The sequence below is a fragment of the Pan troglodytes genome, chromosome 7 (assembly GCF_028858775.2).
Source record: "Pan troglodytes isolate AG18354 chromosome 7, NHGRI_mPanTro3-v2.0_pri, whole genome shotgun sequence".
Lineage (NCBI taxonomy): Eukaryota > Metazoa > Chordata > Mammalia > Primates > Hominidae > Pan > Pan troglodytes.
Window position 1 is genome coordinate 151,526,821 of NC_072405.2, and position 16,397 is coordinate 151,543,217.

Genomic DNA, 16,397 nt, shown 5'->3' on the forward strand with positions numbered 1-16,397 from the left:
CCCCTTCTACCAAGATGAGGATTGAGACAATGGGAAAAATTCCAATGTACCCGAAGTTATACAGGGGGAAGCAGTGCAAAGAGTCTGACAAACAGAATATTCTGAGCACGTGTACTAGTTTCCTGCTGCTGTGTAACAAACTGCACACCACCCAGCGGCACCGAGCAACAGTTACGGCCACATACCTCCTGTGGCCGGGAATTCAGGCACAGCTCTGCGGGGTGGCTCTGGCTTGGGGCCTCTCACAGGCTCCTGGACTGAGAGCCTCGGCCCTGGGGGTGTTGGCTGAGGCCTCCTGCTCAGTTATTTGCCATATGGGTCTTTCCAAGAAGGCAGCTTGATTCATCAAGATGTGCAGGCCAAGGCAGCAACAGAGAGAGTCTCCCAGCAAGGTGGAGTCACACGTTTGCATCAGGCGACATCCCCTCGATGCTGCCATATTCTATTGGTTAACAGGAATTACTCAAGACGTGCAGGCCAAGGCAGCAACAGAGAGGGTCTCCCAGCAAGGTGGAGTCACACGTTTGCGTCAGGCGACATCCCCTCAATGCTGCCATATTCTATTGCTTAACAGGAATTACTCAAGGGGAGGGCATTGCACAAGGCCATGAAAGCCAAGGGGTGAAGGTCACCGGGGTCACACAGAGGGTATCTCAGGGGTCTCTTAGAGTCTCTTTATACTCCTCCCTGACCCCTCTGTGTAACAGCAAATTTATTAGAAATGAAACCATTTCTAATAAATGATTTTATTAGGAAAGAAAAGTCTAAAAAAACCAATGCTATAAGCTTCACCTTAAGAAACTAGAAAAAGTAGCCAGTTGTGGTGGCGCACACCTGCAATCCCAGCTACTCAGGAGGCTGAGGCAGGAGGATCGCTTGAGCCCAGGAGTTTCAGTCCAGCCAGCCTGGGCAACACAGTGAGACACCATCTAATAATAGAAAAATAATAAACTAGAAAAAGAGCAAATTAAAACCAAGTAAGCAGAAGAAAACAAAATGAATATAAGAGCATAAATTAACAAAATAGAAAATGAACAACAGAGGAAAAAACCGAATGAAGCTGAAAGCATAGTCTTTGAAAAGACCAACAAAATTGATAAACCTTTAACCAGGCTGATCAAATTACCAATATCAGGAAAGAAGGAACATCAATACAGGTCTTACAATTAAAAGTTACTGGAACTACTAAGTGAGTTTGGCAAAATTGCAAGGTATAAGGTCAATATATAAAAATCACTTATACTACTCTATAGAACGATGAACAACCAGAAACGGAAATTAAAGCAGTACTATTTACAATAACATGATACAATGAAATACTTTAAGTATGTGACGGACCTACATACTAAAAATTATGAAACATTCCTAGGAGAAATTAAAGACTTAAGTGTGTTGAGAAGACATATTATGTTCATGGATTGAAGGACTCAAAATTAAGATGTCAATTCTCTATAGATTCAATGAAATCCCAGTAAAAATCCAGCAGGCTTTTTGTAGAAATTGATAACTCTAAAATTTATATGGAGATGTGAAAGACCTGCAACAGCCAAAACAAGTTTTCTTTTTCTTTTTTAGAAACGAGGTCTTGCTGTGTTGCCTAGGATGGTCTCGAACGCCTGAGTTCAAGCAATCTTCCCTCCTTGGCTTCCCAAAGTGCTGGGATTACAGGTGTGAGTCACTACGCCTGGCCCAAAACAAGTTCCAAAAGGTAGGCATATTTCCTAATTTCGAGATGCCCCATAAAACTACAGAAATCAATCAATTGTTGTATCAGGAACAGACATATAGATCAATGGAACAGAACAGTGCCTAGAAACAGATTCACAATATAGGTAGCCAGTAAATGCCAACAGAGGTGCCATGGATTTCAATGGGAAAGGACAGGCTTTTTACAAGTGATGCTGCAACAACTCAATTTCCACATGCCAGATGGAGGGGGAATCCCTCAACTCTTACGGTATACAAAAATTCACTCAAAATGGATCACAGACCTAGGTGAGAGAACTACTGAGGCATCTAGAAGGAAACATAAGGGAAAATCATTAAGACTTCAGGCCCAGGAGTTGAAGCTGCAGTGAGCCACGATCACAGTACTACACTCCAGCCCAGGCAATGCAGTGAGACCCCCAGCTCTTAAAAAAGACTTCAGGTCAGGCAAAGAGTTCTTAATTGAAAAAGAACAAAAAAAAGAACATATTTGATACACCAAATTTCATCAAAATTTAAAACTTTTGCTTTCTGAAAGACATCATTAGGAAAATGGAAAGGAACCTGGCACAGTGGCTCACGCCTGTAGCCCCAGCACTCTGGGACTCAGGCAGGAGGATCACTTGAGCCCTGGAGTTCTAGACCAGCCAGGGCAACATAGTGAGACTCCATCTCCCTAAAAAATTTAAAATATTAGCCAGGTGTGGTGGTGCGTACCTATAGTCCAAGCTACTCAGGAGGCTGAGGCGGGAGGATCACTTGAGCCCAGGAAGGTTGAGGCTGCAGAGAGCTGTGATCACACCACTGCATTTCAGCCTGGGAAACAGTCCCTGTTTAAAAAAAAATAATAAATAAATAAAAGTGGCTCATGCCTGTAATCCTAGCACTTTGGGAGACCAAGGTAAGAGGATCACTTAAGCCCAAGAGTTCAAGACTGGCCTGGGTGACATAGCAAAACCTCGTCTCAATAAAGTGTAAGAATATATAAAAAAAAAAAAAACCAAAAACAGGCTAGGCATGTAGCTCACATCTGTAATTACAGCACTTGGCGAGGCTGAGGTGGGCAGATGGCTTGAGCCCAGAAGTTCGAAACCAGCCTGGGCAACATATGGTGAAACCCCATCTCTACAAAAAATACAAAAACTAGATGGGCGTGGTGGTGCACACCTGTAGTCCCAGCTACCTGGGAGGCTGAGGTGGGAGAATCAGCTGAGCCCAGGGAGGTCATGGTTGCAGTAAGTTGTGATAGTGCCGTGGCACTCCAGCCTGGGTGACAGAGTGAGACCCCATCTTAAAAAAAAAAAAAAAAAGACATGCAAATTAAAGCTGCAGTGAGATATGGTTCACACCCACTTCGATGAATGAAGTTGAAAAGGACTGAAAACACTAAACATTGACGAGGATGTGGAGAAATCGGAACTGTCCTACGCTGCGGTGGGAATGCAAGACGGTACCATCACCCTGGAAAGCACTGGACCCAGCAAGCCACTCCCAGTGAACCACTCATGAGAAATGAAACACATCCACACAGAGCCTTGCAGGTGAATGTTCACAGCAGCTTTATTATCACAGCCTCCAAAATGGAAACAACCCAAATCTCTACCACCTGATGAATGAAAACAAATGATGGCAGGTCCATTCAGTGGAGTACTAGTCAGCACAGAAAAGGAGCAAAGAAAGTACTGATTCATGCAGTAACATGGATGAATCAGAAAAGCATTATGCTGAGTGACAAGAGCCAGACCATACGCTGTGTGATTTCAGTTACATCGATTCCAGAACAGGCAGCACCATGACAACAGAGGCAGGCTGGTGGTGGCTGGGGGCAGCGGGGGCTGATGTGGGGGGCATTTGGGAGCACTGGGGTGATGAAAATATTCTAGGTCCTAATGGTGGCAGCCACACCACCGTGGACATCTCATGCCAACTGTCAAACTGCCCGGAGTGAAGGTAACAGTATTTCCAAATCCAATCACAAGCACTGTGGCTCTGGGTATGGACGGCAGACAACTTTTTTAAGAAACTCCAACTCCGATCAGGGAAAACTTTGGTCACTACGTTGCCCTTGTAAGTGTCATTTCAGTCAAACTCTGAGAAATAAATTGGGCCTTTTGTTGTCTGGACTCAATCTAAGCACGTCTAAGAACAAACTCATTAAAGCCCTGTTCCTATAACCCGTAAAAATACCTTCTATTCATGATTCCTGCTCTCCTGCTGAACACAGACCAGGGCTTACAGTTTTACGTGAACTCTGTAATGCTCAGGGTCAATAAAGGTTACTTTCATCTGGTGAGGGTCAGTTTGCCACAGCCTAACCGCTTACTACAACTCTCCCCATTTCAGTCAGCATTTCTGGAGGTTTATATGGAATCTATGGAACAGACACCCCTGCAACTTTGTAAAGCTACCTTCAATATGCACTACATATATTGTGTAGTAAAGTACATATGCAGACAGGTCCTGGGCTTATGATGGTGGGACCTATGATTGTTCAACTTCACACTAACGTGAACGCCGTACGCATTCACTTGAAACCATATCTTGAGTCCTCATACACACTGGTTTTCACTTTGAGTACAGTATTCAATAAATTACACAAGATCTTCAACACTTTATTATATAAAATAGGCTCTGTGTTACATGATTTTGCCCAACTATAGGCTGGTGTGAGTGTTTTTTTTTTTTTTTTTTTTTTTTTTTGAGACAGTGTCTTACTCTGTCTTCAGGCTGGATGATCATGGCTCACTGCAGCCTCCATCTCCCAGGCGCAAGCAATCCTCCCACCTCAGCCTCCCAAATAGCTGTGATTACAGGTGTGCACCACCACATCCAGCTAATTTTTTATTTTTTGTAGACACGGAGTTTCACTATGTTGCCCTAGCTGGAACTCCTGGGCTCAAGTGATCCTCCCACCTGGGCCTCCCAAAGTGTTGGGATTATAAGCATGAGCCAGAGTGCCCAGCCTGATGTGAGTGTTCTGGGCATGGTTAAGGAAGGTGAGGCTGGACTATGACGTGCGGTGCGGTAGGTGTGTTAAATCCATTTTCGACTCAAGGTATTTTCAACGATGGGTTTACTGGGACATACCCCCGTTGCAAGTTGAGGAGCATCTGTATTTGTCCTCCTAAATTATCTAAAATCTATACAAGTCTCATGTAATAAATAATCAAAACAAAACAATGAAACGTGCATAGAAATTGAGACTCACCATCTATAAAGTATGAAAATTCCAAGGTGTCGTGGAAGTATTAGGGTTTTCAAAGCCACAATACACATCATCTGCCATAGAGACAATTAGGGAAAAGCAGTTCCTAATGACTCTTTATCACATCCACTTATTCTCAGGAACCGGAGGTTCTAAATTTTGTATTTGTCACCACGACCACAAGTCGTTGTCCAGAAACTGAAGGATGGTGCCCAATTCATTATTCCAAGCGCCTCAGCTTTGTTATGACAGTGCTTTCATGATTAACTCGGTGCCAAGTCCTCACATACTGAAGGGACGAAATAAATGTTTAGTAAAATTAACTGCTACCCAACTTCTCCCTGGCTAAGGTCTAGTCGTGAAAGTGGTCCTTCAGTTCCACGAACACAGCCAGGTCTCCCCTCCCTCAGCCTCTGGATGTGATGCCCAAGAGCCCTTGCCCTGCTCTCCATGAAGGCCTTCCCACACTGGTCCAGCCCATTTCTTTCCCTCGCTGGTCGGGTCACTTTCTTTCTCGAAGCGCCCCCCCTGCCACAGAGCTAAGCCCCCTGGCCCACAGATGTGGGTCCTGTCCACCCTCCGTGCCCTAGGATATGATGGGCACCCAAGGAGCACAAGCAGAATACATGCAGAATGACACACACAGAGGAGAGAACAAGAGCGCGAACTGCGCCCGGTCCCCTACGTCCGAGCCCCCGACCCTCCAGAAAAGAGTCCTCTAACCTTGTCTGAGCCCCAGGTCCTCTGGCCTTCTCATGAAGCCTTCTCAAAACAAGGTTTTTAAAGATGAAAAAAGACACAGGATTGCAGACGGAAAAGCACGCTGAAATACAATCATGGAAGCACTGGAAAAGTAAGATGAGTGCTTTTTCATTAATGTATTAAGTGACAAGATCGAGGGATGGACACAGTATCTCCTGTGATTTTGGTAATAATCAGCATCAGCTCCCACGGCAGGGTGACAGGAAATCAGTGCTGATGCCAGCGGGGCTGCCCCACACACAATCGAATAAAATGCTACGATTTCACGCTGGAGTCAGATCCGTGCACATAACCGAGGGATCCGCACTGCAGCGAGGCTGAGTGAGCGCTCACGGAACAAGAAACACTTTATTATGTTTGTATCACCAAACATCCCTAAAACAACCAAAATAAGTAGGCTTGAAAATACTTTACCATGCAATATGTTGAATTCTAGAATAAAACTGATGCTTCTAAACTGTCTGCCTCTTACCCAGACACCTTATATTGCTAAGGGTTTGGAAAATGACAGATTTTTTAAAAACTTCCTTAGGTCGTAAAGAAAATAAACATTCTGACAAGATTTTTAGGGCCCAAGACACTGCCAGTGGGGACTCCCTACAGGGTCCCCGCTCTGCTGCCCGGTAATCTGGAAGAAACACCACATCTTGCCCATGCGAGCCTGGTCATGCCAACCTGCGCGTCTCTGTTAATTTCCGTGTTTTCATGCCCACCTGCGTGTCTGTGAATTTCCGTGTTTTCACGCCCACCTGTGCGTCTGTGAATTTCCGTGTTTTCACGCCCACCTGCGTGTCTGTGAATTTCCGTGTTTTCACGCCCACCTGCGAGTGTCTGTGAATTTCCGTGTTTTCATGCCCACCTGCATGTCTGTGAATTTCTGTGTTTTCATGCCCACCTGTGCGTCTGTGAATTTCCGTGTTTTCATGCCCACCTGTGCGTCTGTGAATTTCCGTGTTTTCACGCCCACCTGCGAGTGTCTGTGAATTTCCGTGTCTTCATGCCCACCTGTGCGTCTGTGAATTTCCGTGTTTTCATACCCACCTGTGCGTCTGTGAATTTCCGTGTTTTCATGCCCACCTGCGAGTGTCTGTGAATTTCCGTGTTTTCATGCCCACCTGTGCGTCTGTGAATTTCTGTGTTTTCATGCCCACCTGTGTCTGTGAATTTCCGTTTTCGTGCCCACCTGTGCGTCTGAATTTCCGTGTTTTCACGCCCACCTGCGAGTGTCTGTGAATTTCCGTGTTTTCATGCCCACCTGCGTGTCTGTGAATTTCCGTGTTTTCATGCCCACCTGCGCGTCTGTGAATTTGTTTTCATGTCTACTTGCGTGTCTGTGAATTTCCGTGTTTTCATGCCCACCTGTGCGTCTGTGAATTTCTGTGTTTTCATGCCCACCTGCGTGTCTGTGAATTTCCGTGTTTTCATGCCCACCTGCATGTCTGTGAATTTCCATGTTTTCATGCCCACCTGCGTGTCTGTGAATTTCCGTGTTTTCATGCCCACCTGCACGTGTCTGTGAATTTCCGTGTTTTCATGCCCACCTGTGCGTCTGTGATTTTCCATGTTTTCATGCCCACCTGTGCGTGCCTGTGAATTTCCATGCTTATGGAAATGCCTGTCTCTGAGCCATCTACTGTCCACAATAACCTTGGATTCAAGTCAACAGCAACAATGATAAGATGACAGCATCTTCCAGTATCTCCCACAGCCAGGCACTGTTCTAAGCACACCTGGGACCCTCTTAGGGTTGGTTTGCGATTGCAATCACTTTACACACAAAGAATCAGTGTGTGGCACAGAGGGGCTCCCGAATTCGCCTGCATGACACAGCCAGTGACTGTCAGTGCTGGCGACCCTGCCCTTTGCTCGTTGTTCACTGTGGCCTGGCAGGGACAGCGGGAGAGGTGAGCCCTGGCCGAGAGCCAGTACTTATCAGTGCCAATTCTGCCCCAGATGCTGAGCTACCACTTTGCCAAAACTGTAATTCAACGTCAACATCCGAAGATCACTCCTCCCCAAACCTGGCTGAAAACAGGAGACGAAAACCACCATCAGGGCAGGCTGAAGGGAGAGGAGACAAAGACTCCTGTGCCCGGGGCTCTCCAGGACGCACCATCCTCTGCCTCCAGAGGATCAGAGCCACGCCCAGTCCGCTAGCACTCCGCTCAGCGTTCACTGCGCACAGACGGGGAGGAGACTTACCAATCTGCAACAGTATTGGTGTGACCAGAGCGGTTTCCATGGCGTAACAGAACTCCCTGCCAAACATCACCGCCCCGTGCATCACCCACAGGCGCATGGGGATTCGGTCTATGGACCCCTCGCTGATGGTCTCGCAGTTCTCGGCCTCTGCGCCTCCGGCTTTCTGCGGGTCCGGCAGGGGCACGGATAACTCTTGAACTTGCATAGATTCCGGGTCGGCATTCTGCGGAGCCATTTTCATTACCACCAAAAATATATGTATTTATCTATATATTCTATCTATATAAATAATGCTTTCATATATCTGTAATGATAAATTAAGACGTCTTCTCTTTCTGCTTCTGCTGTGTTCCTCGGGCAGGTAACACTTACATTCCTCTTTGCACAAGTGGCTATCTCACAACTTCTCACAACGGTATGAGACATGCAGCAACACAGAACGATTTTTGGTTGGATTTTAAACATATGGCTTGCTGGTTTACTGTGAATTAGAGTTAAAAATCCATAATTGCCATTCAGTTAATACCAGTTTCATCATTATTACTGAAGAGGTGCTGAAGTGATTTTTCTTGCTACAGAGAGGTGGGAAGGTGATACAAACAGGTGGTCCGCTGGTAATCCCCATCGAGTGACTGGATGATCTGCAAAAGAGGAAAACAACCCGGCCAGAGAGTCAGGGGACGGCCACCAGATGGCCCTGTGGACCGCCGCCCGACCCCCGAGCAAGCCGTGTGCCCCGAGGGCCTGACCCAAGATCACACAGCTCTCTGCCACTCACTCTGGGTACGTCTGTGCAAATAACCAAACCTACTTTCTAGAAAAACATTTTCTCATACGAAAGTGAATCCTGGGGAAGGACAAAGGTGGGGCGATCAAGGAAAGCAGGATCAAAGAACAGACAGAAAAACGCTGGAAATATTCACTCTTTGGCCAGTAACAATATCGTCCACCCTGTGTACCACAGCACGTAACTATTCCAGCAGGCTGGAGGCGGCTGGCGACACCCTTTGTGGCTGCAGATATCATGAGAGGGAAGTAAGGAGGTGAAGGGAAAAGTGGGGGAGGTAGGCAAAAGAGAATCAAAAGGGAAAACTTTTGTTTAAAAAAGTTTAATTTGTTAGAGACAACGTCTCGCTCCGTTGCCCAGGCTGGAGTGTGGTCACACGACCATGGCTCTCTGCAGCCTCAAACTCCTGGGCTCAAGTGATCTCCCACCTCATCCTCCCGAGTAGCTGCGACTATAGGCGTGCACCACTACACCCAGCTAATTTTTCTAGGGTCCCCATTACATTGACCCGGCTGGTATCCAACTCCTGGGCTCAAGCGATCTACCCTGCCTCGGCCTCCCAAAGCACTAGGATTTACAAGTGTTAGCCACCGTGCCCAGCCAAAAAGGGAAACTGTAGACCCTGCCTGGAGAGGTGGAAATTAAAAATAAAAAGCAGCTGGGCACGGTGGCTCAAGTCTGTAATCCCAGCACATTAGGGGGCTGAAGCAGGTGGATCACCTGAGATTAGGAGTTCAAGACCTGCTTGGGCAACATGGCGAAAGCCCATCTCTACTAAAAATACAAAAATTAGCCAGGCATGGTGGCGGGCGCCTGTAATACCAGCTACTCAGGAGGGTGAGGCAGGAGAATCACTTGAACCCGGGAGGTGGAAGTTGCAGTAAGCTGAGATCGCACCACTGCACTCCAGCCTGGGCGACAGAGTGAGACCCTGTCTCAAAAAACAAAAACAAAAACAAACAAACAAACAAAAAACAAAAAGAAAAGAAAAATGAAAAGTAGGAGGCTGGGTGCAATGAGGATAGCATGATTCTCTGTCCGGGGGGAGTTCGAAGTCTACCCAAAGGCACCTGGACTCCTGTGGTATTGGCCTTTAGGTTATAAAACCTCTTGGGAATAAAATGAAATTATAGACCTTCTCTCCAGAAAAAAATGTACGCATGTGCCAAACTCTGACTATAGTACCTAGGGGTTCGGAGACTCCCAACCCACACGCAGCTTTCCCAGGGTCTACGGAACCCTATCACCCCAACCCTCGGCTTTCCACCACCCTGCCTCCAGTGACAAACCCAGCTTGGTGACAAATTCCCCACCTGGGCAAACACATACAATAATGCAGCAATAAGCTAACTGGAAATGCCACCTTGGAAATGTTTTAGGAAATGAGGTCAATCTCTCCTCAGGTAAGATAAGATCGGGGATGTGGAACACCCCAAGTTCAGGACTTCTGGAGTTAGGTCTCCAGACATGGGGTTCGGTTCAACTGAAGTGTTAGAGCCCCTAAAAACACACCTAAATGGTGTTCACAGTTTATATTAAGGTAGGTCTATGGGCCAATACCTTACTGAGAATTTTTCCAACAACTGGTTTCAATAAAAATATTTCTCATTACTTTCCAGCGAACCAAAGGTGGTCTTAATTAGCTCCTCCTCTCTTTCTCCCCAGAGGAGATCAGAAACCTCGAGGTGCTGTCTTCACTCGGCTCCTCTCTCACACAGCCCTGATGGAGAAGGTGGGTCCCCGGCGCGTGGGCCCCAGGAGGGAGAAGACTCCGCTGTACAGGAGGTTCTGGAAGGAAGCCGTGCGCCTGGCTCTTCCGTCCCAGCTCCTCCCTACATCTTCTTTCACGCTGCAGCGGAAACCAGAATGCCTACTAATTCCTTAAGAACCAAAGGTTCAAGTGGTGCTACCTATGTATTTGCTTCTTACGTCCCCCGAATGTCGCTACGATTCCACACGACAGCCCTTGAGAATTCTTTCAAGTTTTCCAAATGTCCTCTACCGTAGAAACATCTCAATTAAAACAAGAGTTTCCAAACTGTCACCTTACTGCAATATTTTTTCAAAAAACTGTGTAATGAAACTTTTTTTTTTTTTTGAGACAGTCTCGCTCTGTTGCCCAGGCTGGAGTGCAGTGGTGTGATCTCGGCTCACTGCAACCTCCGCCTCCCAGGTTCAAGTGATTCTCCCGCCTCAGCCTCCTGAGTAGCTGGGATTACAGGCACATGCCACCACGCCCAGCTAATTTTTGTATTTTTAGTAGACACAGGGTTTCACCATGTTGGCCAGGATGGTCTTGATCTCCTGACCTCATGATCCACCTGCTTCGGCCTCCCAAAGTGCTGGGATTACAAGCGTGGGGCACCACACCCAGCCAGAACTATTTCTAACATATGCAAAGTAAACAGAATAGTGTAAGAAACCACCCAGGTTTAATAAGGACCAACATTCTGCTATTCTTGTTCCGCCCCCACCTTTTCAGAATCATTCCTAACAGAAAATATCACGATTTTCCCTGTTTTCAGTCTGTCAATCTTGTACCAGAATAGGGTCAATGATTTTAACTGCTTTCTTCCACCAGGTAAGAAGAGTCATTTTTGTGAGAAGAAGTAACACCCAGACATGTCTGCAAAGACTGAAAACATCAGCTGGGTTTTGGGCAGGAACAAAAGCAATTAGTTTTCTAAGAAATCCTAATGACTTAATTATAAACATCAGACCCTTCATGCCTGCTCAATCGGCTCTTTGTCCCATTACAGTGTCCTCGGAGACTTGTGCCTGAAGTGAAGCCGTCTCTGTTCCTAAGAGTCGTTCCAGTAAGAGCTGAGAGTTAGGCAATAAATGTCTGTAATAAGTAATGTATGAATTATTCTAAGGTAGTGATTCTCAACCAGGGGCAACTCTGCACCCTCCAGGGACACTTGGCAATGACGTGAGACATCTCTGCTTGCGACAACAGGGGGAGGAGGGGACAGTACTGGCATCTTATAGGCGGAGGCCAGGGATGCCGCTCAACTCACCACAGTGCACAGAACAGCCTCCAGCAGAGAAGGCCCTGGCCCAGAACGTCAACAGCACCAAAGGGAGACACTCTGTTCTAGGGTTATTACTAAATAGGGAAACGGCTTTCTTTAAAAATGCTTCACCCCTTGATTATTCCATTCCGAGTCCACCGACAAGACCAGACACTGAAGCTTTCTCTGTAAAGCTGGATGATGAACATTTCCGGGATTTCGGGCCACAGATGGTCTCTGTTGCACATTCTCCTTTTTTGTTTCTTCTTCCTTTTTTTTTTTTTTTTTTTAAACAATCCTTTAAAAACACAACACCTATTCTTAGCTTGCTGGTCATTCTTGTAAATCCCAGCTCTGCGCTGGATCTGCCCCCTGGGTCACAGTTTGCTGCCCTCCGGCCTGGTCTAGGGTCAGGAAGTCGCCAGAGTCTCTCTGTTTAACAGGAAAGAAGGCGACGGTGGAGCCCTGCTTGGCTCCCACACCCCCCAGCCTCACTCTGCTCCGTGCCACCTAAACTGTCCAGTCCTGACTTAAAGCAGAACTGGAAAACACACCGGACACGCTCCCGTGTGCCGAGACGACCCAAGGCCAGGAGTGTAGGCGGCAACGCTACAGGCCATTCCTTTCCCAAGCAGCTCAGCTGCGCTCCAGCCAGTGGTATTTCTCAGCACCTTGTTTGCAAAGAGCAGGTTGCGTAAGAATCACTGAGGAGCCACAGAGAAAAGCCCCAGGCAACCATCAGCCTCTCACATGGAGCATGGACTCCAACCTTGGGGCCACAGGGATGGCCACCAAAAGGTCTTAGGGATCAGCTAAAGATTCATTCGGCCTGTGCAACACAGTCAGACCCTTTTTTCAAAGATAGCATGGTGGTGCATACCTGTGATCCCAGCTACTCCAGAGGCTGAGGCAGGAGGATCGCTTGAGCCCAGGAGTTGAAGACCAGCCTGGGCAACACAGCAAGACTCCATCTCTATAATTATTATAATTATTATTATTTTTTAATTAGCCAGATGTGATGGTATGTGCCTATAGTCCCATCTACTCAGGAGATTGAGGCAGAAGGATTGTTTGAGCCCAGGAGTTCAAGGCTGAAGTAAGCTACAATTATGCCATTGCACTCCAGTCTGCGAGACACAGTGAGACCTTGTTTTTTTTTTTTTTTTTTTAAAAAAAAAACAGACTCTAAAACAAGATGTCTTTTTACCTGGGAATAGCTGAGGATTTCAAAAAACTAAGCCCTCAGGGAGCAAGGGCCCTGTGTCCTTAGTAACAGAGTCACAAGTCCACAGAAGGACAGAGTGGTGCAGGAGCACTCCCTTGACATGGAAAGTCAGCTGCCTCACTGGAGTTCCTCTGACATGTTGGGGCTTTCCTAGCAAACTTCTAACAACTGGTATAAAGTTGGCCTTCCAAAGAGAAGATGAAAAGGAGGGAGACCAGCATCTGGGTGGGAAAGGCATCTAGCCCACACCCCGAGAGTATCCGCATGGCCACGGTCAGGGCAAGCCGCCAGACACCGCTGCTCAGCAGGCTGAGGGGCCAGCAAGACGGCTTCACGCCTTGGGACACTGCTGACCCAGCCCGCCAGTGATGGCGCTGCACGTTCAGCCGTGCACACAGGCCCCACCTCAGGCCCCCCAGCTCCAGAACCATGCCTGGGCAGTGCTGCCCATCGGTCGAGGGATCACCCTTCGGAGCAGGCTGCCTCTCCGCCAGCCTGCACCCTTCCGTCTCTCCCCTGAGCTTGGCTCTGCCCACACCACCGGCCATGCATCTCCCTTGCCCTTCCCATGCATCTCCTCTTGCATCTCCTCCCGTGCATCTCCTCTTGCCCTTCCCACCTTCAGCTCAACCACCCCGTTTTTAGAGACTCTTCTCAGGGCTCACTGGACCCCTTTAAAACGGGTGATCCCCATCTTGCACAAAGGATTATGACAGCTACTGGTAGGTGGCAAAACCCTGCCAAGCAGTGAGAGAAGCCCCCTCAAGAGACCCTCATCCCCCGCTTTCATCTGTCCCCAGATCTCCCAGCATCGGTCCACAATGGGCAACGTCCATGCTTCTTGAACCTGGGCTTTCCCTTCCATATGCACCGTTTCCAGCCACACAGCAAGAGCTTGACAAGATTTGTTAAATGAACAAATGAAGCGAATGAATGAATAAGGCTGATCAGCTGATAGTTACTATGGGGTATCTGCACTGGAAAACCATTCCCCACCCCACCAGCTATGCTGAAGTCACTCCCAGGTGCCCCGGGTGACCAGCCACCGGCTTATGCGTCCCTGAAGTCCTCATGAAACAGCATGAGCATGGCACCGGTGTCACCTGTTACGCAAGTAGTCTACGCATGGACACAGCTGGCTTCCCTTCCTCAAGCAGGGCAGGGGCAGGGGCACAGTACACAGATTTTACACAGGTGACCTCACTGGCATCTATATTGATGAAAACAACAAATATCTTTAGACATCTTGAGTTTGTTTAAAGTAGCAGTAAGTACAAAAATCTACCAAATGTCTCATAGCTTCATGAACTTATCCAAGGAATGTTATCAACCTAGGGTGTCAACACCAATGCAAGCTTCTGAGCTTCTAAGAGCAGGCAAAGTTGAGGCAACTGTCCAAACAGTAATCTTAACAAGGCTAAATTAACCACTACAACATCACCACCTCATGTTAACCAACCTTAATTTCCTCAAAGATATGCACCCATTGGACTAACCCAGTTTTAAAGTGAGTATCTTGAAGACAACACCCAACAGCTCACAGTAGGATGCCACCTGGTGCAGCTGCTGCTTCCAAACATTTTATTTCTGCAAAGCCCTGGGGATTCTGTAAGCACTTTAGGGGAAGTCAGAAAATAATTTAAAAATAAAGTTTAAAACTAGAAAATCTAGAAGAAATGGATAAATTCCTCGACACATACACCCTCCCAAGACTAAACCAGGAAGAAGTTGAATCTCTGAATAGACCAATAACAGGCTCCGAAATTGTGGCAATAATCAATAGCTTACCAACCAAAAAAAGTCCAGGACCAGATGGATTCACAACCGAATTCTACCAGAGGTACAAGGAGGAGCTGGTACCATTCCTTCTGAAACTATTCCAATCAACAGAAAAAGAGGGAATCCTCCCTAACTCATTTTATGAGGCCAGCATCATCCTGATACCAAAGCCTGGCAGAGACACAACCAAAAAAGAGAATTTTAGACCAATATCCTTGATGAACATTGATGCAAAAATCCTCAATAAAATACTGGCAAACCGAATCCAGCAGCACATCAAAAAGCTTATCCACCATGATCAAGTGGGCTTCATCCCTGAGATGCAAGGCTGGTTCAACATTCGCAAATCAATAAATGTAATCCAGCGTATAAACACAACCAAAGACAAAAACCACATGATTATCTCAATAGACGCAGAAAAGGCCTTTGACAAAATTCAACAACCCTTCATGCTAAAAGCTCTCAATAAATTAGGTATTGATGGGACGTATCTCAAAATAAGAGCTATCTATGACAGACCCACAGCCAATATCATACTGAATGGGCAAAAACTGGAAGCATTCCCTTTGAAAACTGGCACAAGACAGGGATGCCCTCTCTCACCACTCCTATTCAACATAGCGTTGGAAGTTCTGGCCAGGGCAATTAGGCAGAAGAAGGAAATAAAGGGTATTCAATTAGGAAAAGAGGAAGTCAAATTGTCCCTGTTTGCAGATGACATGATTGTATATCTAGAAAACCCCATCGTCTCAGCCCAAAATCTCCTTAAGCTGATAAGCAACTTCAGCAAAGTCTCAGGATACAAAATCAATGTAGAAAAATCACAAGCATTCTTATACACCAATAACAGACAAACAGAGAGCCAAATCATGAGTGACCTCCCATTCATAATTGCTTCAAAGAGAATAAAATACCTAGGAATCCAACTTACAAGGGATGTGAAGGACCTCTTCAAGGAGAACTACAAACCACTGCTCAATGAAATAAAAGAGGATACAAACAAATGGAAGAACATTCCATGCTCATGGGTAGGAAGAATCAATATCATGAAAATGGCCACACTGCCCAAGGTAATTTATAGATTCAATGCCATCCCCATCAAGCTACCAATGACTTTCTTCACATAACTGGAAAAAACTACTTTAAAGTTCATACGGAACCAAAAAAGAGCCTGCATCGCCAAGTCAATCCTAAGCCAAAAGAACAAAGCTGGAGGCATCACGCTACCTGACTTCAAACTATACTACAAGGCTACAGTAACCAAAACAGCATGGTACTGGTACCAAAACAGAGATATAGATCAATGGAACAGAACAGAGCCCTCAGAAATAATGCCACATATCTACAACCATCTAATCTTTGACAAACCTGACAAAAACAAGAAATGGGGAAAGGATTCCCTATTTAATAAATGGTGCTGGGAAAACTGGCTAGCCATATGTAGAAAGCTGAAACTGGATCCCTTCCTTACACCTTATACAAAAATTAATTCAAGATGGATTAAAGACTTACATGTTAGACCTAAAACCATAAAAACCCTAGAAGAAAACCTAGGCATTACCATTCAGGACATAGGCATGGGCAAGGACTTCATGTCTAAAACACCAAAAGCAATGGCAACAAAAGCCAAAATTGACAAATGGGATCTAATTAAACTAAAGAGCTTCTGCACAGCAAAAGAAACTACCATCAGAGTGAACAGGCAACCTACAAAAT

General features: G+C 46.4%; 1 protein-coding gene and 1 long non-coding RNA gene across 4 annotated transcripts in view; both read right to left on the reverse strand.

Moving 5' to 3' along the window:
* The window catches only part of SLC45A4 (solute carrier family 45 member 4), a 101,325-nt gene that overhangs the window by 38,959 nt on the left and 45,969 nt on the right, over positions 1 to 16,397 (reverse strand). Inside the window, exon 2 of one of the 3 annotated variants that reach the window (XM_054657546.2) lies at positions 7,877 to 8,517. In XM_054657546.2, the coding sequence (XP_054513521.2) occupies positions 7,877 to 8,117 (241 nt within the window). In that variant the 5' untranslated portion in view covers positions 8,118 to 8,517. Of the gene's footprint in view, positions 1 to 7,876; positions 8,518 to 16,397 lie in introns of those variants that run through there. The other 2 variants (XM_063816624.1, XM_063816623.1) reach the window with 2 other exon arrangements.
* Positions 6,695 to 6,986, reverse strand: LOC134810694 (uncharacterized). The gene is made up of 2 exons (XR_010159341.1): positions 6,930 to 6,986; positions 6,695 to 6,825 (listed from the first exon to the last, which is right to left on the reverse strand). It is a non-coding gene; the product is annotated as an uncharacterized LOC134810694 (long non-coding RNA).